This window comes from Sturnus vulgaris, chromosome 1, assembly GCF_052056855.1.
Source record: "Sturnus vulgaris isolate bStuVul1 chromosome 1, bStuVul1.hap1, whole genome shotgun sequence".
Taxonomy (NCBI): Eukaryota; Metazoa; Chordata; class Aves; order Passeriformes; family Sturnidae; genus Sturnus; species Sturnus vulgaris.
Window position 1 is genome coordinate 114,409,432 of NC_142243.1, and position 26,853 is coordinate 114,436,284.

Here is a 26,853-nt window from a genome sequence, read left to right on the forward strand (position 1 = left end):
AGAAGACAAAGAGCATCTCCTGCTGGAGCAAAGACTGTGTCATGAATCTTTGTAGCTGGCATGTGGGCTGTTTGTTTATTTTATTTTCAGAGTTTGGTTTCTTACGGGAACACAATCATGCTATGTTTGTTTGTCTCACACTCCTGGCCACAGCCAAAAGTTTTGAACTCACTAGACACCTTCTGCTAAATTAAACACCTAGGAAGAAATCTCAGCTGTACTGATTCTCCTTGACTCTCCTGAAGTGGAATCCAAGATACCAACCCAAAAAAGAACAGGACACGCAACATTCCCCTCCTAAAGCAGCTGCCATGTGCTGGCTGCTCAGTCTGAGCACACACATTTCTGAATCAAGCTGCACAACCTGCTTGCTGCTTTTTCCACAGGTAGGGAGAAAATACAGACGGGGAAGTGGAAGGGAGTTGGGAATACTGGTAACTGAGGGCAATATCTAGAAGAAGAACAATCATGGAGGCCTGGGGAAATGAAAAGGATAATTGTGAAGGTGGCAATGCAGGTTGGCTGCATGAAGCTGGAAATTGAGGTAGGCAGCTCTCCTATCCTGAGGGGCAGGAGTGGTCGTGAGAGCTTAGAGGAAACAGGGATTACTGTTGTTGGAAGCAATAAATAGCAAAGGATCATAAATCCTGAGGAAGGCAATCTTCATTAGGTGCAGTGCTCACCAAGCGACTTAAATTAACTATAGCTGTCACTTCAAACCTTGAAAGTTCAGCGTTTTCAGGTAGAGGACAAATAATAGATGATATTACAAAGTCTGAAAGCAGCCTTTTCATTTATCCAGGAGCACTACCAGTTTCAGAAAGAGTTCTCCAGGCCTCAGCATTTTGTTGGCTTAGGTTTACCTGTTTACCTTTTTAGAAAAATATTTTTCAGTCTGGTAAAATTATCCATTTACCTACAAAACTTCATTTTTTTAAAGTTGCTCTTCATTTTATTATATCTCAGATCCTCATTTTGTTGGTCAATTTGGGCACCTAACAAAAAGAGTAGTCTTTTTGCCGTATTTAGTGTAAAGATAAATGGAACCAGAATTGTTCTAGTTCTCCCCTTTGATATTTTTCAAGTGAGCTTGAAAATTCATCTGGTAAAGGCAAGGGCACAGAGTTTTTCAAAAGTTGCTTAACTCTTCATAATTAATGTTAAGCCTTTGTTCTTGCATACAAAAATAAATCCAAAGTCTTTATATCCTGGCTCCTGTACTTGTGACATGCTTATATATAATGATAAATACTGGTTTAAGCCATGAGTTCATACCAAAAACTCTTACCAAAAGTATAAATACAAGACATGGCAGAAGGAAAGACATGTTCAAAAGTAAATAGATTTTTCCTTTATTCAGTAAAATGGAATGACTGAAAATATGATTTGTTCCTGAAGCTTCAGTTTGTGACCATGGATGGTCACAAACTTCTTTCCCTATGGCTTGAATCACAGAAACATAGAAATCAAGAACAGAAAAGCCAGCAGAGAAAATTGTCTGATGCTGCAAAACTGGTCCCAGAGTATGTACTAAGTGCATTCTCCATTTACTTTATTATCAAGAATTTGAACAATTTGCATGTGTTTTGCAAATAGTAGAGCTCACCCATCTGAACATTTTCAGTGACTGAGCTTCCTGCCATTACACAGTGAGCCTCATGGAAATGGAAGGAATATTGTGCCCAGAGCAGTCAGACTCCACACTGGGAGACCAGGGCAGTGTTTTGCCCTGGGTGAGCCCCTGTCCATCCCTCGAGTTTCCTTCCAGGGCAGATATATCCTGCTGTGTTGGAGGCTGTGTGGTGGGGGACAGCAAGGGAGTGGGTGCTTGGGGGCTGCCACCAAGAGCCCCCTGTTCCCACTGCTGCAATAGCTGTCCCCCACCTCTTTAAGGAAAAAAAAGTGGTAGGCAGGAGAGAAAAGCAGCACGTGGATCAATACTTGGCCAAACCCCATCTGCTGGACCATTTTGGAGAGGGTTATTGGTGTAAATAGGTAGCTGAGTAGGCTTGGCTGGAGGTCGGCTGGGGCAGGTTGAGTAATACTGAATAAACAGTGCTGAATCCATTGTGACGGGCAGAAACTGCGTGCCTGTCAGTGCAATTACAGTCCCTATGCCAGAGCTCTTACTCTTGAACAAACCTGTGCTGAAATATCTGCAGAAGTTAACAAGATCATTCCAAAGAAGAAGAAATACTCTTGAGTAAGACCTAGAAGGATTGAGCCCATAGGGTAGATGTTTCTTGTCCCAGTAAGCCCAAATCTTAACACTGCCAAGACTAATGAACTGAAGACACTGACAGACAAGGGGAGACAAAGCAAATTCTGTGCACATTAAAAATAGCTAAACATGAAAGGACAGATCATGCCTCTTAGGCACTTGGCTAAATTGGGAATGGGTAGGAAGTCACATGGCTCCAAACATGTTACCTCTTTACACTTGTCACTGGTACCAAATTACTCTCCCCTCTCTGCCACTCCCTTGTCTGCTCCCATGCCAGCTCCAACTCGAGCTCCCACTCCTCCGCAAGAACTTACTATTAATATGTTTTCATAGTTCTCCAATCTAATGCCACCGAAATCCCTGATCTGTTACACTTGGTGATGGTTATAAGCAACAGATCCTGCTGAGATCGTAGCATTCCCTGTCACAGCAGTGGTGAATCTCGCAGCTGTACGCTTTGTGTTGTGCATTAGACCCTGGTATTACTGCACAGCTCTTCATCTGAGGAAACCGGACACCTGTCTTCTCCTTTGGCTTATGTGGTATTTTGGACATATGACCTCTGACTGTCTCATTCATGGGATTGGGATCATGCTGTCCATGTTGATATCCAAGGTTTCCCAGTAACTTCCAGCATCATTTTTCAAAGCTCTTCCCCTCCCCATACTCTTTGGGTTTTAAATACACTCTTAGGAGGGCACGGGAAGCAAACAGTGGCCTTGTAGAGGTTTCAAAGCCAAATCTCTTTTCCCTCTCTATCTACTAAGGGAAACACACAAGCTTAGATAAAAGTGTGAATGTGCTTCCGTGGATTTCCCTGCCATTGTTTTCCCTAACACTTAAGCACTCTCTAGAGGTAGGCAGAAGTCCTATAAACAGCTCAGTCCTAATCCTTCCTGTTCATGACTTCATTTCTGAATCACCACATTTGTCCATCGCACCTTCTTCCACGGGGAGCTTCTTTTCTTCCTTCCTTGTTGCCCTAATTAGAAAGGAGCCCTCTGCCAACAAAAGCACAAAGACTTTTCTTTGTTCTTTTGTCTCTCTGAGCATCTTAAGCACTGTGCTTTTAACAACCTAATATTAATAGTTGGTCTCTGCTTCTCGTGATTACCTGCCCTTCAAGGCTGACATCTTTACAAAGAATTGGGGGGAAAATAATTACTTGATATATGTACTGCATTATGTGAAGTTGCACCATTTGAACGGGAATTCTCTGGCTCTGATTTTCTGTGCTCTGAGGGATTAATAAACCAGCAGAGTTAGAGGTAGCTCTGTCAGAAAGCAGTGCCAGACAAGGCAGCTTTCCTGCAGTTTGCTGCAGCTCCTCAACCTGAATAATAGGCACATACCTTGAACTGTTGTATCAGGAATCCTGAGAAAAAGCAGTGAAGTGACTTTTTCCTTGTCTGGCAAGAAATCCATGGCATGTTTAGCTGGAGTTTTTCAGCTGCTCTGGAAGGCAGGTATTGAACATACTGGGGTCTGGCTTTGCTAGTAGTAACAAATGTTAGTGATTCAAAAGAAATCTTTCAATTTTTCAGGAGTTGTCAGCTGATTTGTTCTTTAATATTTCTGTGTTGCTGGCAACACTTCCAGGCCCACAAACCTGAGTTCAATCCAGGTTATGAAGAGCTCTTGTCTTTCAGTGTGTGCAGACTGACCATGAAAATTACTGTGGAGTTTTTCATCAGACTATATATGTGTTCTCAAACACACATATTTTTATGCATGTTATCAAACAGGCAGGAGATGTGGAGACTTTCTTAATATGCACTATGATGCAGCCCCTTGGCTGATTTTTTTACCCCCCCCCTCCTTGAGGCCTTTCCAAGTTTCACCAGTTTCCTTCATTAACCTGAAGTAAATGCTTGATCACTTTTACTACTTTATCAGTCCAGCCTGTCAACACTGACATTCTGAAAAGTGTAATGCCCCATTAAATGCATCGGCAAGGCATTTTCAAACCGTGTTTTCAGCCAAGGGATTCTGGGCACAACTTGGCCTTGCCCCCTCTGCCCCAACCTGTGCTCCCTGCTTGCTTGGCTGCATCCCTACAACCCCCTCTTGGCAGCAGCTGAAGACTCTAAGAAACCAGAGACATTCACCAGGTTATTCTGTTTGAATTGGTGTGACTGGCAATTGGTATTTTCCTCTTGAAAGTGTTCAATAATTCATACATTTTACATAAAGACTTGTGGCTTGTTCCGCTCCCACCCATGTCTGGCATAAGGCAGACTTGATGGCAAGCACTGTTCAGCTGAATACGCATTTGAGCATTAAAATCTGCTGTTTCAAAAGGCTGATCTTTAGATCCAGGGGTTTGTCAACACTAGCAACCTCTGGTAGGGATGCTGACTTTCGGAGTTAAGTGGAAGGAGTTTTTCCCCCACTTCAGTCACCTAGAACGCAATCATTAATTTGTAGTCTAGTTACTTCAGAGTCTAAACAACATTGCAACGCATTGTTACTGTAAGGAGCCGCGGACTAAGGGTGGAAGTTTAGAAGCTTTGGAGTCAAGATCTGGTACAAACTTTTTTTATCATATATTTTATTATGGGTTGGGGTTGGGGGAGGGTGGTTGTGGGGCTTTTGTTTGTTTTGGGTCTTTTGTTTTTGTTAAAATGCCCTTCCTCATAAAGCTCCCTGTGCTTTAGTCAGAAGTGCTGTGAGCTCGCAGATGTGAGTCTCTGCCGAGCCTTCGCCCAGCAGAATTGCTGCCTTGCCCCGGGCTTTTAGCTGGCTGTGCCCGGGATGCCCTGCGGAAGATGCGCCCCGGCGGTCCCGTTAAGGACCGCGGCTCAGTCGGTGTCCCTGGGGCTCGGGGACCCTTCCTGAGTGGGCACACAAGCCGTGATTTCAGGTCGCTGCCCCGATTTCCGAAGGCTCCGTGCGGCCCCGGTGCCCGGCAGCGCGGCGGGCGGGCGGCTCCTCAGCCGTGGGCGGGCAGCCGAGGCTGGAAGGCCGTGAAATCCTGCCAGCCAACCCCCTCCGTGTGTGTGTGTGTGTGTGCGTGTGTGTGTGAGAGAGAGAGTGAGGAGAGGTGGGGATGGGGCACATGGGGGTGGAGTGGCAGCCTGGGAGGATGGGAGAGAGGGAGGGAGGGAGGTGGAGGGATAGAGGGGGAGAGGGGGCCGGGTGCCTGCGATTGGTAAAGCTCCACGAAGGCATCTGCCAGCAGGACTTCAGAGGAATGTGAAACCAAATCATTTAGAAGTTAAAGATAGACGCAGAATACACAGCATCTTGAGCCAAGGTTTAAATTCATCCCTCTCTGCCTGGCTTCTCGCAAAGCTCTGCTTGTCAGCTTGCCTCTGTCTCCTCTAGCAGCTGCAATATTCCCTAAAAAAATAACATCATTCTGGATATTTGGGAGTTACTAAGGTGGCAAAAGAGATCATGGTGCATACGGTGGGGTAAGTAGGAAGCTTGCCTCTGCATGCATTTGCTAGGGTGGATCCTCTGGGCTTTCCTGCTGCCTTCAGAGCACTCTGGCAGTTCCTCTAGGATGAGGTGGATGCTTAAGTAGTGCTTACCCCGGGCGGTTTAGTCTCCCGTTTGCCCCATATGGAGCATTTGAACTTTATTCCTCAGTGAAGTGTTAACTCACAAGGTTACTTTTCTTGGCATACCTAGGGAGTCTAGGGCTTTGTTTTACCATTTTAGTTTGGAGTGCTGTTTTCCTAACAGATTATTTTTGTTATATACCTTTCCTCTTCGCTAATGGGACATGCTGTTTGAAATGCTGCTTATTTTTACAAAGTTGAAAAACAAGTTGTTTTCCATGTTGGAGAGGATGTAATCAAAGTTTGCTTACTTGTTTGGCCATGGTTTCACTTACAAACTATTTCCTCATCGGTGAATTTGATCATAGCACAGGGTTAATTAAATTTAACCTTCTTGTTTGTTTGTTCCCAAATAATGCTTTTACTGGGAGTTCGATTTTTTTGTTTGTTTTGTTTTGTTTTGTTGTTTTTTTCGAAAAAAAAATTGGCTATAATTTTCTTTGAACAAAGTCCTTCTAGCAGTAATTTAAAAATCTGTGCATTCCCCTGCACAGATACCATAAGTGAGGTAGTCTTCACTTAGATAGTCAATTTGTGAGTAAAAAAAGAAATTCAGGCTATGATGTTCTTTCTAGAATTTACCAGAAGTAATTTCAGTATCTAGCTGATACATTGCCTCATTAATCAATGTCTTTTTCAGGCAGCTTCTGAAACATTTCTGGTGAAGTTGTGGTGTTGCTATACCCAGAAGGATTTTAAAATACAGCAACTCATTTGGAAGTTAGATGCAGTATTTGTTATATAGCAAGAACTTGTAGTCTGAGAGTTTAATCTGAATCTGGGCTTCGAGTGTGTGTCATCTAAATGCCAGCATTGTTTTTACCATTTTTTCTGAGCATGTGTGTTTTACGCTCATAGTAGAGGAGCTCCTAACTTTGGATCTGGTGTCAGTTCACCCAAACATACTCAGAATTCCTGACGTGTTAGTACTGCCCATAATAAGCATAGGAAATAGGTGCTGTCTGCAGATAACTGAAACGCCTGACATTTTTGGTTTTAGATATCAGTGCTGAAGAGATGCGTATTATGGCAGTCTGTGTCGTGCAAAATATGTGAAAGTGGGTGAACTAAAATAGAAACAGTTCCTCTGTTTCAAGGAAAGATGATGTGTCTGGTATGTTTTGGTATCTTTCTGGCATTTGATTGAGTTCATCCTTGTTGGTCAGCCTGCCTGAATTTTGCAAAACATTCAGGTATGTTTGGGTGAGCAAATCTGCTGTGTTTTCTGTGTGATTAAGTGTAGGGGATGGAGAAGAAAGAGATAGATAACCTTTAAGGTAAATCTGGAATAAAAAACGGATGCAGGGATGAGAAATGAAATTCAAGCCAGTTCTTTTACAGTTTGTAATAGCTGGGTGTTGTTTTAAGTAGCTCAGACTAGCTCAGTGCTTGAGTCCTTTTCTAAATTCCCATGCCAACAGTTCCTTACAGGAAAGGATTTTTTTACATTACATCAAGGAATTACTGTAATATTTGTTTTGGTATTAAGTAGAAGACCTCTGAGACAAAAAATGTCAAGATGAGTAAAGCTTGCAGTGGGTCTTGGTGAAGTTGTGGTTAGTTTCTGGCTCTTGCACAGGGTCCTGTGCAAGGCAAGTTGTGTGAGCTCTCAAAGCCCCTGCAGACCAGAAGGGGTTGGTAGTGGGTGAAAATGCCTTTTTTATTCCTCTAAGTTGGGTATCTAGGTAGCAGTTCCTTGGGCTAGGCCTCACCTCTGATAAAGTTTAACACAATAGGCTTGTGTTTACAGATCCACTGTTCCCATGGCTATGGGAACTCTTCCCCAAGGAGGGAGAGAGAATCCACATATTTAGAAGTAGGGGTTTACTGCACCTTTTATAAGCTTCCTAAACTGAAAGAGAAAAATAGACTGACATTCAGAGGTGAGCAGAAAATAGAATTAATGTTCCATGGGAAATTCCTGAGTCAGTTTAAAATTTAATTGCATTTCCCTACCACAGTGTATTGCTTTACAGAAGTTATAGTTCAGGAGCATGATGTTCCCATTTCATTATCTGAGACCCTTCTCCCATAATTAAATGTCCAAGAGGCACTGGAGAGCTTTGTCACAAAGAAACATGCTTTGAATTCTGGGAAGTGAAGCTGCCTGAAAAACCTCGCTCCTGGAAGGGAATGAGCATCTCACCCCGGAACAGGATGTTCCCAGGGTAAAGAACTACATTGTGGTATTAGATTGACTTTAAAAAGTGTTCTGGTCTACCTAATTCACCTGAAATAATATTTTCCAATTGTCCTAGCAATAAATGGAATATGTTCAGTAAAGTGATATTTTCCCATAGAAAATGTACGTGTATTTGATACAAATTCTAAATTATTATAATGTTGGCATATTTACTGAAGTGGAAAATCCTTGTCCAGCTGTTAGGGTGAATTTTTCTTGGTTAGGGTGAGTGTGGTATTGGATGTGCTCAGTGATAATGGCACTACACAGCAGTGTGATACTGAGGTTTTTGGGTAAGGGTGTGGTAGCTTTATCAGGACACGACACAGGGACTGGAACCTCTTTCCTCTCCCTGCCCCATTCCCCCTCACTAGCTTTGTGCTCCTTAGGTGACTAGGATTTGTTGGGAAATGCAGAGGGAGGGAGGAAGAAGAGAGAAGCAGACATCACTTTCTTAAAGGCCTTTGTAACAAGGTGTTGCTAGGGATGGTGACACCCTCTTCTTGATCTTCTGAACTTCTTTTCTCACTGCAGCTTTCCCTTCTTTCTCGCATTTCCCAGGACCCCCAATAATCCCACGCAGGGGGAAATGGAGAAGTGCTGCTGAGACAGAGGGGATGGAATGGTGAGAGGGAGCCTGTCCCCTGGCCTTGCTTCTTGCTGCTGCAGAGAAAGGAGAGATCATGAAGGTGCTGATCTTCAGGGGGATCCAGCAAGGGTTAGATCATTGATGAAGCTGGTGCCTCCTGGTTTCGGGTACTGTATGAGTGGGTGAGGTGCTGCTCTGATGCTGGTGCAGTGGCATCACTAGCATATGCCATGCTTTCCTGCTCCAGGGAGCTGACTCTTTGGTGTCTCCTAGGGAGAAGCACTGCCTTGTCATGGCTGGTAGCATGTTTGCTTCTCAAGGAGGCTGGTCATCTCCCTCCCTTTTTGTACCATTGAGTTGTGACTATGTCATGAGAGTTCAAAAACATTGTTCTTCCTGAGGTAAAAATGGGTTTGCAGCATTTTTCCCCTTTCATGGATCCTACACCTTTTTCTTTGCAAACCGTGCTAAAACCAGTGGCAAGGATATACTTATGGATACTAAAAATCCCTCCTTGCTAGATTTTACACTTAGTGTACATGGTTCCCATTTTTTTTCTGTCATTATCTTCTTTGCCTTTGTAAAATTTCTAGCCTCATCTTCAAGCTTTTTGCAGTGGTCATTTTGCCATAAATAAGAAAATGGACGTGTCATCAGGAACTGGTTGGTAAGGAGTTTAAGGACTGTTTTCCTAAGGTTTCCTGACAGTATGCTGGTGTTTTTCTGAGCTCCAAAGAAGCAGCTTATGGTGATACAATTTCCTTTATTTTCCTTTCCTGATTTTTCTCCCAGTGATTTTTTTGGGCAGAGTATGGCAGTCTGTATGGTGCACCACACTGTAGAAAGCCTCAATTCTGTAATTTTGTAATTCTGTAAAAAAACCGAAACCCACCCAACCCCCAAACTAATGCAATTATTATGTCCTATGCAGCCATATTATCACCTCTGAGCCCACGAGTGGAAACCCAAGGAAATCGCCCGTTCAAGTAATGTCAGATCTCTTGCACTTACTATTCATTCCGGCTCCTGGTGTATTAGGGAATAAAGAACTTCCTGGCTAATGATTATTGTATGCAGTGACTTTACCTGGAAACACAGCAATATTTCCCACTAATAGGATGCTTAAAAATGCATCTAATTGCATCTGTGGTAGTTGAGAGAATGCCTAACACCTAACAGTCTTGAAAAATCATCCTTCCTGGCAGGAGGTGTTACAGGAAACTGAGTTCTACTGTCTCTTTCCTGTGTCTGAACCAATTACATGGCCTCTTGCTCTAAGAGTTGGTTTGGGGCTTACACTCTGAGTAATAAAGAGATTGGAAAGCAGTGGAAATCATGAATCTTTATTTATTAATTCATGTGCTGGCGTGGTGATAGCTGTTTGCTGAATATAACCTTCCCTGGGGCAGTGGAGGGAACAAGTCAGCTTCTGTGTCTGTGATCTTTGTCAAGCCGTGGAGGGAGAGGGTTTTCCATTCTCAGAGCAGTGATGGTGATACTTGCCTGGTTCTGTGAAGTGCTCCCGGATGATGAAAAGTAGTACCTACATGCTGTATTCTTATTTTCTTTCATGTCCATGGTAAGGATAAGACTAGTCTGGTACCTCTTTGTAAATTTGTAAGAAAATTTGCACTAAGTGGAACTTAAAAAAAAAGAATTATAAAAATGAAGCAGAGACAAAAGTCTGTCAGCAAGTAGACTTTCAAAGCAATTTGATGACAAATCAAATTGTGACTAGTTTTTTTAAACACAATGAAAGTATGCAAAGGCAAAGCACAGAGGAAGATGCTTCGAGTGAAGTTGTCCTTGAGTACTCTTTACCAAGTAACAGCTGCAGATAGAATTAGTAATCTTGGGCTTTCCTGCTACATTTTAAAAATACCTCTTGTAACGGAAGTATATGCTTTCTAGTAATTACTACCTTTTCAGTGTATTCATTCTTAATGCAACATTGTCCTTGGAAGAAGATCAGGGAACACTTTGATTCTTTCCAGATTTATAAAGGAGTGGTTATTTGGCTATCACAAGTTTCTGTCCTCTGAATTTTTTCTAATTCACAACTCATTTATGTTGGATTTAGAAACCTACTGTATCATTTGTGTGAAACGGAAATACAATCCTTTCTCTGCTTTTAGATCATTCTTTTTTTCCTATAAATTGACTTGAGAATGACTACCTTTACATCTAAAAAAAATTATGTTCAATTACAAAAGTAACACACTGATTTAATAATTTTTAAACTTCTGAGTTGATAATTCTGAAATCTTGTCACTTATTTAACATGGAATCCTATATATCTTGTATGACTGGAGCCTTTCTCACCTGCTTGAAAAATTAAAGTTAGTCTAGGAGAGCTTGCGAGCCCTTTATCTTGGTATTTGATGTACATTTTAAATTGCCGTTATGATAGAAAATACTTAACTTTTCTTCGAATATACACCAACAATCTGTTTCCAAATGGATTGAACAAATTTCCAAACAGATCTAACAAAATGCAAAGTGCTTTTTATAATTTTATTTTTGCTCTTGAAATTTCAATCAGTTTCCATATCTCATTAGGGAAAATAAGTCACATCAGCTTAATGCTGGTTGCTACAGGAATGCAGGGAGAACCCAACAAAGCTGAAAGTCGTGCTACATTCTCTGCCAGGCTATTCTGTAAACAAGTCATATTTTGTTTTTGTTTGTTTTTTTTTTAAACCCACTTCTAATAATGCTATCTACCATGTTACTACCCCTACAACTTATTCTGCATCCTGGCTTCCCATCTTTCTCTACCACCTTCTAGGCCTCTTCATCCAAAGCTGTGAGTTTTCTTTCCCCCGATTCCCACCGTAGAGTTGAGTGACCCATCAAACACAGTCACAGCAGGCTGGGCAGCACATGTAATTCAGAGCAGTCCCTGCTCCAACTCCTCTGCTTGCCTAGAGAGTCTCAGGGAGGAAATTTCTGGAGGAGACATGTTTTCAAATACAAGAGGTTCTGTGTGGCTAGTAAGGAGCCCCCGAGCATGTCTCCCATAGACCCACATCAGTTCAAAACAGAAGTTATTGGCAAAGGTGCAGACTTTCCACTGCCAGGGCAATCACTTGCACTTGTAAGCTCTAAAGCTCCCTGTGAGCGTCCTTGGGGATGAAGCATGACTTCTGTTAATAAACTCAGTGGCTGTTTGATGATAGTGACAGAAAAGTAACAGTTGTATCTGCCTGCAGAATTTTTGTGTGTGAAACAATGGTGGAATGAAGGCTTTTCAGCAAAAGAATAGTTAAAGATTTCTTTTAGCACAGGTGAAACGATTTATTTTCCATAACTTTAGCTTTGAAACTTGCTGAAAATGGGTAAATAATACAGTCAGCCTCGCTCTAATATTTGATACATAAAGTTTCAGGTCAGCCATAAAATTTAGCAAAGCAACTGAAGAAAGGTTTTATAGTAGGAAGTGGGGGTAAACAGAGGAAAATTGCTAAAATGATAATGGCAAAAAGCAATTATGTGACCCTAGGTGATAGTAAATATGATTTCAGAAGTCATACAGTTAAATAAATAAAGGAGGTAGCGAACGGTTGAAGAGAATACAAACAAATATAAGTTCTTCATCTACATTAAATCTGGTAATATATTCCTAAATAGAATTAAAAGTGTTTGAGATTAAAGACTTTTGGAAAAATAATAGTTCCAGGCTCATGTGAACTCTTTGTAGGACAGTACATTTCCATGGAAGGGAGAATAGGTGGTGGCTGAGTGTAATGTGCAGGACTTCATGGTAACTTGGACTGAATGGGCTTAATGTTTGCTGTTACTCTTTTTAATATCCACTTTTGTTGGAACAGTGTATTCACTGTGAATAAGGCATCAACTAAGAAGATAGACTGATAATTTTTCAGGCCACTCTCATTTTCAGGAAGTGGAGATAAATTCCTTGTGCACAAAGCCTGAGCTTTTGCTAAGTACTAAAATACTAAATAAGTCATCCATTGTGTTATGTCCAAGAGAAACCAAGCTTTGCCAGAAAGCAACCTCAGCCTAGCCAGGTCTGTCCATACCTGTTTCACAGGTCATTGTCCCATCCTTTTTCTGTTGTGCACCACTGTAGGTGAGTGCTTGGGCTTGTACTAGGCTTGACTACCTCTACTGACAGGCTCTATACAGAGCAAGGGCATAAAATTGGATATTTCAGCCTAGCAGGACATAGTCCTACCTGGTTTTCCACCCTTCTCCTGGTGGATAGAGCAAATAAAAAGTGGAGAAGTTTATGCAAATACTGGCCCAGTCCTTGATGGATTTCCTGTGTTTTGCACTGTACTGGTGAAAAACTACACACAACTTGGTGTCTTTTGTGAAGCAGCATTGCAAGGGCACTTTTGTTGTCTCGGGTGCACAGAGGCTGGAGTTCTGTGTTCAGTTTGGAGCACTGCTCTTGAAAAAAATGCTGACCACTTTGGATATGGAGAAGAGGGCAGGAAAAGTGACCAGAGATACATACTCCAGGGGGAACCTTGGAAGGGTTCTCTGTGCCTAAAGAAGAGCAGCCTGCTGAGGATTGAGTAGGAGAAAAGCAGATTTTCAGGCACAGACAGCGCAGTACAGGCTGTTGCAAAGACTGGGCCAGTAATCTCTTTTCTGTGCCATGGACAGAGATAAATGCATCAGAAATGAAACAAGGAAGAGGAAGTAAACCCTATGACAGTTTTATTCACAAAATACCCTGCCAGTGGATCTTGTGGAGTCTCCATCACTGAAGTGTTAGGAATGACTAATAAACATGAACAAAATATATCTGACTCTATCTCATGGTGGGAGGTGGATTACATATCTTTCCTACCATCCCTATGATTTGACAATACTGGTGATAATACTGCTCATGGCATTATTTTAATGACAGACATTCTTTCTAAATTCTGGTTGCAAAGATCTCTGCAGAGTGGAATGTGTTTTGCTGAGGTGGAGGAGGCACTTAATCATCATATAATTTCCTCATTTTTAAATGTTCCTTAGATAAGGCATAAACAGCTGGCTTTGCATTTCATCTCGAATATCATTGTCCTGAAATACTTGGGGACATCACTTTGTCAGCTGGCACTTGACAGTCCATCCTAAATCTGAAATATGTAATTGGATTCTTCGGATGAAATCTGAGTTTCCTTTGAAGTCATGGGGTTTCATAGGGTAAAAATTTCACACTGAGGACAGAGTGATGTCCAGTTGTATGTGCTTAACTTTACCGTCATAGGCAGGTCTGTTGTTTTCAGGACAAGGATACAAGGAGTGGGTTGTAAGAGCGTGTAACCTTTGCTATGACAAACATTTGGCTGCAGAAGGAGGCCTTTGGAGTTCTTTGTGTGGGTGAGTGAGAGTTTGCAACAGGCATTATATGAGGTGAATTTTTTTCTTTTTTTTTCAGATAATGTGAACAAAGCTAATTCACACCATCTGTTCTGAAATAGACGGTAGAAAAGCAACATCCTTTTTTTTATTGTTTAATATTTCTTTTGATAATACTTTCAGCACTCTGTATTCTCTTTAGTGTAATGTAATTTCTTCCCCTTTTTTCATTGAGGAGAGGGTTGTTGTCCCCGAAAAGTATTTTTATGGCCAGTGGTCTTTAGTTTGCATTCAGACAACTATAGCTGGAAGTTGAATGTTTCTCCAGCTACTGGATAATCTCTCCTGACAAAATGCACACAGAGAAGTCTCCAGTTGCTATGAATTGGAGTAGTTCCATTGGAAATATTCTGGCTTTGTTTACTCTAGTGCTCATTCAGAGCAAGTTCACTGGTCGTGGATTTAGAGGAAGTGATAGGCAGAATATCATCCTAAAAAGGAGATCACATTGATGTAGATGCTCAGTGTCAGAGCTGGGAGTTAAATTTTTGTGCCTCATAATGCACTGCGTTTCACATCCAGATTTCTTTGCAGACATTTCTTAACTGTGCCACGATGTACCATGCGTAGGAATTGCATGTGTATACCTAAGGCTGAAATAAGCCCACAAGAAAGTACAAACCCCAGACTTTAGGACCACCAATACATTAGTTGTTAATAACCTCACAGTGTTATTATGCTAACACTAGAAACATAATTAAATTGGAATGATTTGAAACTGCCATTAGGAGAAGGAAGACGGAGGAAAACAGCTTCATCCCCACAACATCATGTTTTCATTGACCTACTTAGAGTAGGGAAGAAAATGTGTCCCTTCCCATTACAGCAGAATAGGTTTGTTCAGCAGTTTTATAATGCAAACACACAAGAGAAGACTGGATTTCCTAACCACTCCAGGAGGATTTGGAAAGGAGAGTAATGTTATTTCACACACTTATGACTAAGATGTGTATGTTCCTGTCCAAGCTATAATGTTATTAATTTAATCAATTTGGCAGAAAGTGCTTACAGAAAAAAAAGGGGCGGGGGAGGGGGAAGACTTGTATTCAAAGGTGAGAGGAAAAGGGCAGTGCTTGGGCTGCAGCTGTGCTGAGGAACCTTCTATGGGCAATGACATTTCCTTTGTCTTCAGCTTCCCCGTTTCAAAGCCTGTGGTACCAAAGCTGGGCTGGAAGTGGAGGAGTCCTGAACAAGGATGCACATCCAGCACCCCTGCCCAAGTCACCGAGCAGGGAGCCATGGTTGCAGCTAAAGCAGCTCCAGAGAAAAAGTCTGTGTGCTCTTCCTCCTCCTCATCTGTGCCATGAGCAGGGAGTGAGCTGCAGGTGTTTGGGTTACTCCAGCCATGGGTCATGGCACTGCTCATGGGGTAGGCAGCATTTGGGGTTTGGGGTGCAGCCTTCCTCCTCTAGACTTGGGCATTATTGTGGTACTTAATGTTTGCCTGAGTTAATAAACTATCTTTATCTGAAAATAAACACCTGCGGGTAGTCCTTTCTAGGCTGCTCAGGTCACATTCCTCCACAAGGTGTTGTTGGTAATTTAGTATTGTCAGAGACATTAGTCACTGCCATAGTAGCTTAATAATGCATGGTAAGAGCCAGCTGGTAATTAACAAATTAGAGATACCATCTACATTTTCCTCAAATATTTCAGATGTAGCAAAAATAATTAAAAGGAGAACACTTTGGGTGTTTAAAGCTCTTACGTATATTTAAAACATCTCACCGTGTTAGGAAATTATTCATTGTTTTAAAGGTCAGCTAGGCCTCATCTTGCTGCTGTCCCAGGATTCTGTAATTCATGTCAAAGAGTTGTGAAGCAGGGGAAGGGCCAGACTCCTGTCTTTTTCCTTAACACTTTAATTCTATATCATTTAGCAAATTCATGCCAGTGCGTGACTTCTGTGCCTGTTTTTAGGAGTGGCATGACTTTGTAGGTCTCAGCTGCTCTCTTTTGCACTTAACTTTCTTTCATATGAGAAGTGTCTTGTATTGGAAGGTTTATGTGTATGTGATGGAAAGATGAAATTGCCTTGTAATTGAAGCTAAGGAGAGAAAAAGTTAACACAAATTGTATGAAACTGCAATGCTGGGACAGACACCACAGTATGAATGAAGGTGATGATGGGTTTCATTATGTAGTGTAACTAAAATATGCTGGTATGCACAAGCTTGCTTTAACTCACTTGGCATCTCCATATTTTATCACCAGATGGTGACCAGCAGTTTCAAACAGAGATGCTCTCAATTACCTATGCGTGGTGATTGAGCAATAGTATATTTTGATACCTCTCCCACCCATGCTGCTTCAGCCCAGTACTGCTTGATCCTCCTGCAGCCTCGGCTCTGAGTATCGCAAGCCTTTGACTCTGCTTTTTCTCCGGGGCAGGATCTGATCTGAGCACTCTGAGGCAGACGAAGCAGGGAACAGAGCAAGCGATCGGAGGAGCATCATTTCTACGGGTAGGGTGTGGTGTTATCTGTCTTCCTGGGGACTGCTTGGGTACTGGCAGTGGCTCGGAGAAACATGATTTATGTCTGAAAACATTCTTCTTGGAGATTAAAAAAAAGCTTTTGAAAATGTGGCTGGGTGCTCTGATTGACGGTGCGGAGTTTTTGTCAAAAAGTAACAGTTTGTGTTCAAGCTTTGAACTCACGGTACAGATGTGAGCAGCTGTACAATGTAATGAAAAGCAGAGAAGAATCTGCCCGCTAATACTTTTGCTCTTTGCTACATTTATTCACCTCCACATTGATGGAAGAGCACTGGGAAATTCAAAGCATGCGTTTCTGAAGCTTACAAAAGAAAAGGAATTCCATATGCAATTTCTGCTCAGATTTTTAGCTTCTTAGAGTCAAGCTGAGGTGTTCTGAATGCTACCTAATACCTTTTGGTACTAAAGCACAAAGTGTAGAGGTAGAAAAAGGCCGGTAAGTTATTCACACAACACTGTTAACAGTGTAGACTTGTTTTGTGCATCCTGAATTCTCTTTTGTTGTTCTGGACGGCTTTTGCTTGGGGTCTTTCTGGTAGCTTTGTACTGGCTGTTGCCTCAGCAGAAAACTTTCCCTGTCTGTACTGTACAACAGTAGATCATAAAAATGCAGGCAGCATGGAGTCACACAGCATGCAGACACGGGGAGAGGGTGATGCTGCTGGCTGCTCCCGGGCTGGGTGCGAGCTGGCACCCGAGAGGGCAGCAGGAACACAGCAACATGCAACATGTGCAGCAGCATGCCAGCCTTTACCTGCAATCCCACGGCGTGCTGAGAACCAGCCTCACATGCCCCTGCCTGGTGCCAGCAGCACAGCAGGCACATTTTGCACATTTCCTGCTCCTTCCACTGTCCACACCAAGGAGCCTTTTCTGGTTTTGTTGGTGTTCCTGGATTTCCCTCAGTGCAGTGCAAGGGCAGGGTGTAGGGGTAGTCCTCCCTGGTTCTGTCCCAGGCTGTGGGGCAGTAGCTTGGCACACACACTGGCATGGCAGGGCTCCTGGCACCCATAGCCAGACATGGCTGGGCAGTCTCAACTGCATATCTCTCCCAGTGACAGAACAGCATTTCCTAGTGCAGGAGCTGTTCCTGCAGCCAGAGCCTTGCAGTTCATCCAAGGATTACAAGGCACATCAAATTTTACTACAGTTTTCATCCCCCTGAAGCCCTTCATATACACAAACAATTACACAGACTTCATAATGATTATGGCCTGTTAAACTGCTATATAAATATCGGTACTACATTTTTGAATTATTTTTTACCCTTTGTGTTAATTCAGTTCATGACATTCACACTTCAGGTTTTAAAATGCCACTGCATTCCACAGAAGAGTGGATTGCTGTTGAGGGGAATGAAAATAGCTACCATAGGAAGTTTTATTTCTTCACTCTGATACAGTTCATGTAATCATGGAAGGTAGGTGATGTCTTTAATGCCTGTCACTCCTTTGTATTGATGCTTTCAAAATATTTGGACACAAGTCATGGAGCTTTCTGTTCACCTGGAAATGAAGAAAGACATTCAGTCTAAATGTCCTTAGTTGCTGCTTTTTTCACATTATGTTTTGGGTTAGTATTTCTGCAAAGAGGCCATACAGAAATTCCAGAGCAATTTAAGACTCTAAGATTTCTCCTTTCTGTAGTTTATTTTGACAAAATAATAGCCATATAGCTCTGTATTAATGGATTATTGTGATGCTTGGATATTGCATTCAAAACACTGCATTTCAGTACAATTGCTCAAAACCAAACTTTATATAGGTAAAATATATTATTTACTGCATTCCTTTTATTCTGAACAAATTTATGACATCTAACTGTATAATTTTCTGGGAAAAAGGCCCCTTACTTTTGATACATTTTCTTGTGTGCTCTTTTTCTCTACTGTTTAAGTCAGAATTAGGCTGTCCTCCTCGTATTTTATTTTTATTTGATATTTGGGAAGCAATAAGCTTCCCATAAAATAAACAATAAACCTATGTGTTCTGTGTTCAGTCTGGATGAGTGACTACTTCCACAGACTGCTGCTCACTGGCTGATCACTGCACTTGGAATTTACTTTTACTGTCAAAAATGCCAAATGTCACCCTGCAGCTGAGCATTTTGGTTCCAAATGCAGATGACTAAGCTGAAAACCCTTTTTTCCCCAAGTTTATGGAACTGATAAGTGAGATTCAGGAGTCCCTACCAGGGTTGTATTGGAAGCAGTAGAAGTTCTGGAGAAGCTGTGAGGAATTTTGATTGAATTTGGGGGTGATCTGCTCTTAAGAGTTGTTCAGTGTTCTACTTATTCCATGCTTATAGAAAATATTTCCTTTTATTTCTGATAGCAGAGAAAAATTTCATTCCCAGCCACTGCCTCAGTGTCTTCCCTCACTAAAACAAAACAACAGGTGACTAGATCTTGAAGTGTCATATCTGACATATTTGGCAGTTGTTTTCTGCTTCTTGATAGTGCTAGGATATGAACTTGAGGTCTTCCCAGCTGCTCTGGCCACGTCTCTGCTCACTGAAATAAAGACTGCCTGGTTTGGTCATTACTGTTTGCTGAGGCTGCTTTTACACATGCATTTACTCTGTTTAGAGGATCCTAAACTCTGCATGTGAAGGTCTGTGTTGACATCTTGCAGTTAGAGCTCCCCTGTCCGTGGGAACCCAGGCTTGTGTATGTATCTTTTTGAAATAAATGGTTGTGGTGATATGTGCAGGCTTATCTGCTCAGCCTTTTCATTTGAATGGACCCTTCCATGATGAATTGACAGGATGAAAAATTCAGTCCATCCTGTTTAGAATTACATGTGTTTATTCAGTCCTTTGTTAAAGCTGGTGCTGTTATTCATGCACGACTTTTACTTCCATGTAAGTTTTATTATTCTTTGATCTCCTGTAGCAGCCAACAAACTTTTTAAAACCACTTACCCAGAAACCATTGTTTCACTGAAATTATAAAAGAACATGTAATGAATCACAAATGAGAATATTACTCAACAAGATATTCCTAGAAACAGGAGAGCACTTACATGCAATACAATACATTAATCATTTATAAGGAGTTCAGTTATTAAAATATATTTTTTTTAATACTCTAGATGTGAGGATGTGAAAAACCTATTCACTAAGGATGTTTGTGGGCTTTTGAAACTTTCTTAAGTTTCCATCCTCACATTCTTGTCACAGATTTGGAAAGCAAAAGCTCAAATATAGTAGTTCAGGTGACTCCAGGTTAAGGTAGCTCTAGACTATGAATATGTACACATGCATGTGTACATACACATATCTAGATACATGTGTACAGATAAGTTCAACAAACTTTTGTCTTTAAGAGAAGTCCACAGTGTGCTTGGTGCTTCTTTATTTCTACAGAACTGCTCATGGTCAAAGACTTTGTCTGCTGAGACACTTTCACAGTCAAGGTCTGTGGTCATTGTAAGCAGATCTCTCCAATGAACGGAAGTGATAAATCTATCTGAGCTATCACTTCTTCACAAGGCTTTATCCTGGGGTTGGCTTTAGATATACAATGCTTATAAATAACAGGACAAGACAAGGCAGGAAAAAGAAAAAGAAAAAGAAAAAGAAAAAGAAAAAGAAAAAGAAAAAGAAAAAGAAAAAGAAAAAGAAAAAGAAAAAGAAAAGGAGAAAAGAAAAAGGAAAGGAAAGGAAAGGAAAGGAAAGGAAAGGAAAGGAAAGGAAAGGAAAGGAAAGGAAAGGAAAGGAAAGGAAAAGAAAGGAAAGGAAAGGAAAGGAAAGGAAAGGAAAGGAAAGGAAAGGAAAGGAAAGGAAAGGAAAGGAAAGGAAAGGAAAGGAAAGGAAAGGAAAGGAAAGGAAAGGAAAGGAAAGGAAAGGAAAGGAAAGGAAAGGAAAGGAAAGGAAAGGAAAGGAAAGGAAAGGAAAGGAAAGGAAAGGAAAGGAAAGGAAAGGAAAGGAAAGGAAAGGGCCTCAAGAAATCTTGTTTTGAATTGCCTGTGTGAAGATGTAGTGTCCCCACTCCCCATTCAAACACAGGACGTGTCAGCAGATAGCAACATGAGCTCCCCTCTGTCCCTTCCCCAGGCTAGTGGGATATGCTCCAATGCCAGTCACAAGCTGCAGAGCTCACTTAGCACCACACTGTGCCCAGTGATGATGCACAGCATTTTAGCGACTGCTGAAACTGAAACCAGCTCAGAGCTGCCTTGTACCTGCACAGCTCAGGGAGGAAGCAGAGGAACTGGGGTTTGTCAGTCATGGCCCATGGAGACATTTCTGGCGTGGTGCACATTTATGATGAAACCAGTAGAGTGGGAGACCTTACCAGCACAGAGTCTTATCTGACTTCTGCTTTTGGAGCAGAAATATTATCATAAAGAATTCTGTCACCACTTGGCAGAGATGCAGAGCACTCTCCCTGGCCATCTCTGCCTCTTCTCCCCTGCTTTAGAGAGGAAACAGAGCAAGGGAAAGGACCAGCTACAGACTAATTGTTTTGAAGCAGCTCTCCACTCCATTAGTAGAATGAAGGTGCAGTCTGGGTCATTTAATTTCCCATGTTGATGTAGGCAACAAATCAGATAGATGTGTTGGGGAATTATTCACTGTGTCTGATAACTCAGCTTTTAAATAAAGAGCAGGACTTTCCAAATATTGCAGGAAGTGGCAAAAGCAGCAGGAGAGAACAGATTAAACACTTCTAAACTGTCTTTTTTAAGTGCTAAAGTTTGGGCAAAAGAAACTGCAATTTTTCTAGAAAGTAAACTCTGTGTAACAAGTAAGTTGGTTCCAGCCTAAATCCATTCTACTTGTCATGCTGAAAAATGCAGCAGTTGTGATTCCTGTCACAGTATTTTAAATGACAAGCATATTTAAATGAGTTTGTCTAGTGAAACTTTTAAAACTATCACATCAGTGGGATGATACAATGAGAGAGATGATACAATGTGAGAGCTTTACAATTTAAACCAAATTTCTTTTGGCTGTGGTGCTGTCGTCAGCCCCATTGTGGTGAATACCCCGTGTGGCTCATGCTCTGTGCTTTCAGTTCATTGTGTAGTGATTCTTCCATTTCTCCCATTTTCATGATCCCTCTGTAGGGCAAAGTGCTGTAGGTGTGTGCCATTCACAGACCCTCTGCTTGAGGAGTGATGATTGTTTTCACCTGTCCAGCTGCATTCTTGAATAAACTGGGTGATGTGGTTGTGGGGCAGGGAGGGAAGATGGTCTTTGACAAAGACCAAAATGAAGATGGCTTTGTGGTTTAGCTTTTCTCATGGAATAGAATCCCAAAAGAGACCAGACTGTCTGAGTGTTAAGAAAGGAACCCCCCTTCCTTCTGACAGCTACTGCCCTCTGCCCTAATGGCTTTTTGGAAGGCACACCCATTCATTCATAAATTCATTCCTTTTTCACTCATAAATAACCCTGTTTATGCTCTAAAAGTATTGGTGGTAGGAGACAGTGCATTACATACATAAACTTTCCATGGCTTTAAATGCAATATTATTACCCTTTGTGTCTTTTTTCAGAGATGTTGAGCATCTCTGACTCTGAAGGCCATGGAAAATCTACATGACAGTCACACATCACTCTCTTTACCAGGTATTTCCTGTTCTATTTTCAAAGCCAGACCTTGGTACTCACAATTCAACTGTTTATTGAAGGTGAATTCCTTATCTTCTGTCTCCTATTTATCAAATCATGAAATTTATCCTTGTTTTATGCTGTCGTATGCATGGTCCAGAACAACAGTTCTTTTGACCCTATAAAAAAATTGATGGGTAGAGTGGCTCAAAAATAATCTGCACTGGAAATCTTATTAAAAGTAAAATTCAACTAGCTATTACAGAATTGACAGTCCGATTCATTCACCTGTCCAGGGCAGAATGGAAGGTCAACTAAAATTTGAACCCTTGGTAAGGAAATGTCACTTCATATTAGTGTAACAGGCAATCCAAAGATAGGATCACACATTACTGAAGGTAAGAAGTGCAAAAACCCACTTACAGACGTAAAAGCAACATCCTGTACAAGTATGGTTATTGAGTAGAGCACTGGTATTATAATCTCTGAAATGACAGCTTTATCTGACTGTAATTCATCATGAAGTAGAGTTTCTGGTGTGTCAGGAGTTCTCTTGACCTGAAGCAAGAACTTTACAGCTTAACTTTATGACCTCAGGAAATTAAATAGGTTATCACAATCCTAAATCTAGTCTTTCCCAGCCTGAAGATACTCAAATTCCTGTTATACCCACTACTTACTACACAATGGAAACTTAAAAATTTTAAAACTTTGTCTTTTTGGCATAGCTCACACGGACAATTGCACTGAAGTGTCTTAACATATTGCAATCTAGTTGCTTGTTGGCTTTCATTTTGGAGTTAGCAGAAGATAAGTCAAGCTCTTAAATCTTCACCAGTTGTCACTTCATTGGAGTTGTTCTGAGAACTGTAAACAGTACATTCAGAAATTAGCTCCTGGGTAGGATCTTTTGTGTCCTATGTGTGTCACTGCAGAAACATTTTAGGAGTGAATTAGGAAAGGAGACTTCAATGCTGAGTTCTCTTTGAAGTCACACAGATAGATCTGAGGTACGGTCCTGACCACACTGTCACCACATGGCTCTGAAAACACTCATTTACTGCCTCAGAAGGAGGAACTATTTTGTTTCTGTTTCTCCAGAGGTTGGTTTGTGTGAAACCCGCTCAAGTTTTCCTTATAGCATGCTGATAGGACTGCTTGTCCAGGGATCCTATTTCTTGCAGCTAATCTGAACATACATCTCAGGTTTCTTTTCAATCTGCTGAAATACGACTGTGATAATTTTATCTCGACAGCCTGTACGGCTCCACTCGTATTCAAGCGTCAGTCTGACTGGCTGTGGGTTTCAGGCACATGACCTTGGGAGAGGAGCAGACTATTCATGTTGTGAAAGCCTTCTCTATCAGGGTGATGTGCATGTGTCTGGTATAGCTTTGTAATGCCATGGCAGACACAAGAAACTCCTTTGGTGTCTCTCACTGGCCACTCTGGCCACAGAACAGTTTTATCGGGCTTGTCCAGGTTCAGCTGGCAGCTCTGCCTGCTCTCTGCTTCCCTCCTGGTTTTGTTTTACTGCCTATATTCAGGCTCACTGAAGGGTAGTTGATAGTGTAGTCCATGATAAATAAATTATGTAAATTCCTGACTATGTAATAGATTGGTAGCACCACCAATTAGAAAAGTTGTCCAGCAGTTCCTATTATAGTACCTTATAGTTTTTCAGAGTATTTGTAAAACTTTCAATGTCTGAACTGAAATTATTCTAGCCAGCTGTTTTCCTCAGCCTGAGTATTTTTGGAATATTTCAGCAAAAGTGATTCAGTAAGACTGAGAACAAGACTGGCATAAAAATAAGTTGAGTTTCTTCACATTTAAAGAAAACCTTGGGTTATTTTCTCAAGTGTGCCTTAGCGTTCTTGTACACTGGAGCAAGGATGTAAACTTCAGTAGAACACATGGCCTTTGCATGAGTAGTACTTCTCTTATTTGTCCCTGTCGAAATCTGCCCGTTTGGCCTATACAGTAGCCCTCAGGGGAAAATAAATCCACAGCACCTTGTCTATGCTAAGAACCAGCTGCAGATGAAGATCCTTGATGGAACCAGTCTCTCTACAGGTGCTGGGGAGTCTCCAAGTGTGCTCATGGCACCCAAGTTGTTCAATGGTCCTTGAGCAGTTTTCAAGGTTTCTGCTGTGTCTTCACATGGATTCGGGTGGATAGGAGTGTACTGAGAAGTCAAATGTTGTACCCCTAAGTCTTACATACACTGAGGGCAAAGCTGCAGCTTCGCAGGCAGTCTGAATTTTGACATCTCCAGTGTTTTAAGCACCGAGGCTGCTAAAGCAAACAAACACACAGCATTCTTGTTCCTGAATTCCTCAGGAATAATTCTGCATATAGTGTGGTATTGTCCTAGTTTTGTGGAGTAAAGGGGACAGAACCTCCAGGTTCTTTGTAGTAATTACACTGCTTAGCATTCAAAACCACGTTGATCAAGGATCCTGAAGCACAGTGGGCTTTCCCATCTTTCTCACATGAAGTATACATGACATCTACACTTCTCGTAGGACAGGCGGGGCGCGGGAGAGGAACTCGTTCTTGGACAGCACTGTCTCAAGGGAAGGAAAGTGACTTCCATTCTAAGTTCATTTCCATTTTAGTTAATGAAGCAAGGCTTTTCCAACCTCCTGGGTTTAGCCATACTTCCAGCCCTTAGCTGAACAGATGTCAGAAAAAGACAAACAGAAGGAAGATAAATATGTGAACATTTCAGAACTTTTGTTATGGCGCATTGGCCAGTACTGAGTAGAAAATAATCCTGCTGTCATTAGTGTATTTGATGTTAGGATTACACCTCTGTTCAGCTCTGCATTTTTTGTTGTTGCTGTTCTCTTTTAGCAATCTCCCTTTTCTTCAGAGAGAGCCTTTTGATTCAATGTCTGTTTTGTTCAGTGTGGTCAGATGAATGTTATTTCCTACTTAGTAAATGCCCCATGCTTACTGTATTTTATTCATATGAGTAGATTCACTTGAGATCAATGTGACTGTTGCATGGTGGAGTTAGCAAAGAGTTAATATTTTTTACCAAGCTGCATAATACTTCTGGATACATTTCTCTATTGATCCCCCAATCGTCTTAGGTCTGTCTAAATAAGTTCTTTATGATGGAAAATAACTTTGCAATTTATAATGCTGTGAGATCACTTTCCCCTCGAAAGATCATCTTTATATAGTCCTTCTTGCTTTTAGACTCACTGCTCCTGCTCCAGTTTTCTCTATGGTAGTAATGGTTTAAGGATAAATAATAGGCAAATTTTGCAGGAAGTTGTGTTTTTTACAAATCCAACTTGTACCTAATGAAAACATGAACGAAATTCTGGCAAGTGGGAGTCACAGCATCTTAAAGAAATGCATAAATCAGCAGGTCCTCCCCCCAGTTATCTGTAATAACAAGGCTTTGGGATTTTTTTCTGATCTCCTTCATGAGATTTTCTGCGTTTGCTTGTCATGCATTTCACTTCACTGGACCCCGTGTTTTTTGACTGTTCAGTGAGAAATGTCCTGGCCAAGGCATAAAGAGCATGGAGAGAGTTTGAGTGTTTCTCAGTGACTCCACTCTACAAACAGTTTCCAAAGTTATAAAATAATTAATCAACTGGACAACTAAAAATACCATAGTTGAGTGGTTCATTAAAGAGCCTTTCATTAATGTGAGGCAGATTTTCCCACTACAGAGGAATACATGTTTGGAAACAAGTAAAAAGAAAACATCCTACATCCCAGCAATTTATTCCAGACAAGACAAAGGTTGCCTTCCTGAAGTCTTCAGGGAAACCATCAGTTTTACATACTCTGATTTGTGTGCTGATCCATAGGCCTTGGTATAGCAATGTATTAAGGGGTTGAGAAAGCTGGACTGAACTCAGTCATTATTTCAATTTAAGTCCTACTGAATAAATGGATTAAAAGCTGCTTAGACAAAAATATTTCAATTAAGACAGCAGAGTACCTAGTAAATTCCATGGATAAACATATTTCCCACATAATAACGCAGGAAAATTGTTAAGTTCACGTTACAAAACGGAAGGGCGCTGAACAGCATGAGCTGATGTGCAGATACGAGCAACTGTGAGTTTATATTGCTGTTGCAAGTGGTTTCATGTGTTCAGAAATAACTTCTGTGCAGGCCAGGCTGGGTGCCAGAGTCATCTTCTCTGCTGGTATGGTGCTGAGGTTGCCAGCACTTACCCTAAGACTGACGTAGCTGTTGGCATAACAGAGACTCTCACAGTGTTAACTTTGAAATACAATGCAGTCTATAGGCGTCTCCTTTAGAAAAGGAGCAGCAGAGACACAAATCTTCCTGTCTGTGAGGAGAAGTGGCAGCTGGGTGTTTGCTGGAGGCCAGAGGGGAGTGGGAGAGCAGAGCACAAGCAGGATTGCTCTGTTGGTGTCCTGCTGCGTCCCAGGAGCTCTCACCACAGCATTTTGTTGGGGTGAGTCCAGAGGAGGAACACAAAGTTGGTGAGGAGACTGCAGCACCTCCCATGTGAAGACAGGCTGACAAATTTGGGACTGTTCACCCTGGAAGAGAAGGCTGCATGGAGACCTCACAGCAGCCTTTCAGTATCTGAAGGGGGCCTACAGGGAAGCTGGAAAGGGACTCTTATCGGGAACTGCAGTGACAGGACAAGGAGCAATGGGTGCAAACTGAAAGAGGAAAAAATTTAGGTTAGATATATGGAAGAAATATGGAGATGATGAAGCACTGGAACAGGTTGTCCAGAGCGGCTGTGAATCCCGTCCCTGTAAGTGTTCAAGGCCAGGTTGGATTGGGCTCTGAAAAACCTGGTGTCCCTGCTTTTGCAGGGGAGTTGGAACTAGATTGTCTTT

The 26,853-nt window shown here is 41.6% G+C and overlaps 1 protein-coding gene across 7 annotated transcripts in view; it reads left to right on the plus strand.

Annotated features, from left to right (window-relative positions):
- Positions 1 to 26,853, plus strand: part of DTNA (dystrobrevin alpha) — a 221,195-nt gene that overhangs the window by 36,510 nt on the left and 157,832 nt on the right. For 4 of the 7 annotated variants that reach the window (XM_088174548.1, XM_088174590.1, XM_088174587.1 and 1 more), the window contains exon 1: positions 5,383 to 5,640. The exons of 1 other annotated variant lie outside the window; for it this stretch is intronic. In XM_088174548.1, coding sequence (XP_088030674.1) covers positions 5,624 to 5,640 — 17 coding nt within the window. In that variant the 5' untranslated portion in view covers positions 5,383 to 5,623. Of the gene's footprint in view, positions 1 to 5,382; positions 5,641 to 16,334; positions 16,409 to 26,853 lie in introns of those variants that run through there. 2 more of the 7 variants (XM_088174564.1, XM_088174556.1) reach the window with 2 other exon arrangements.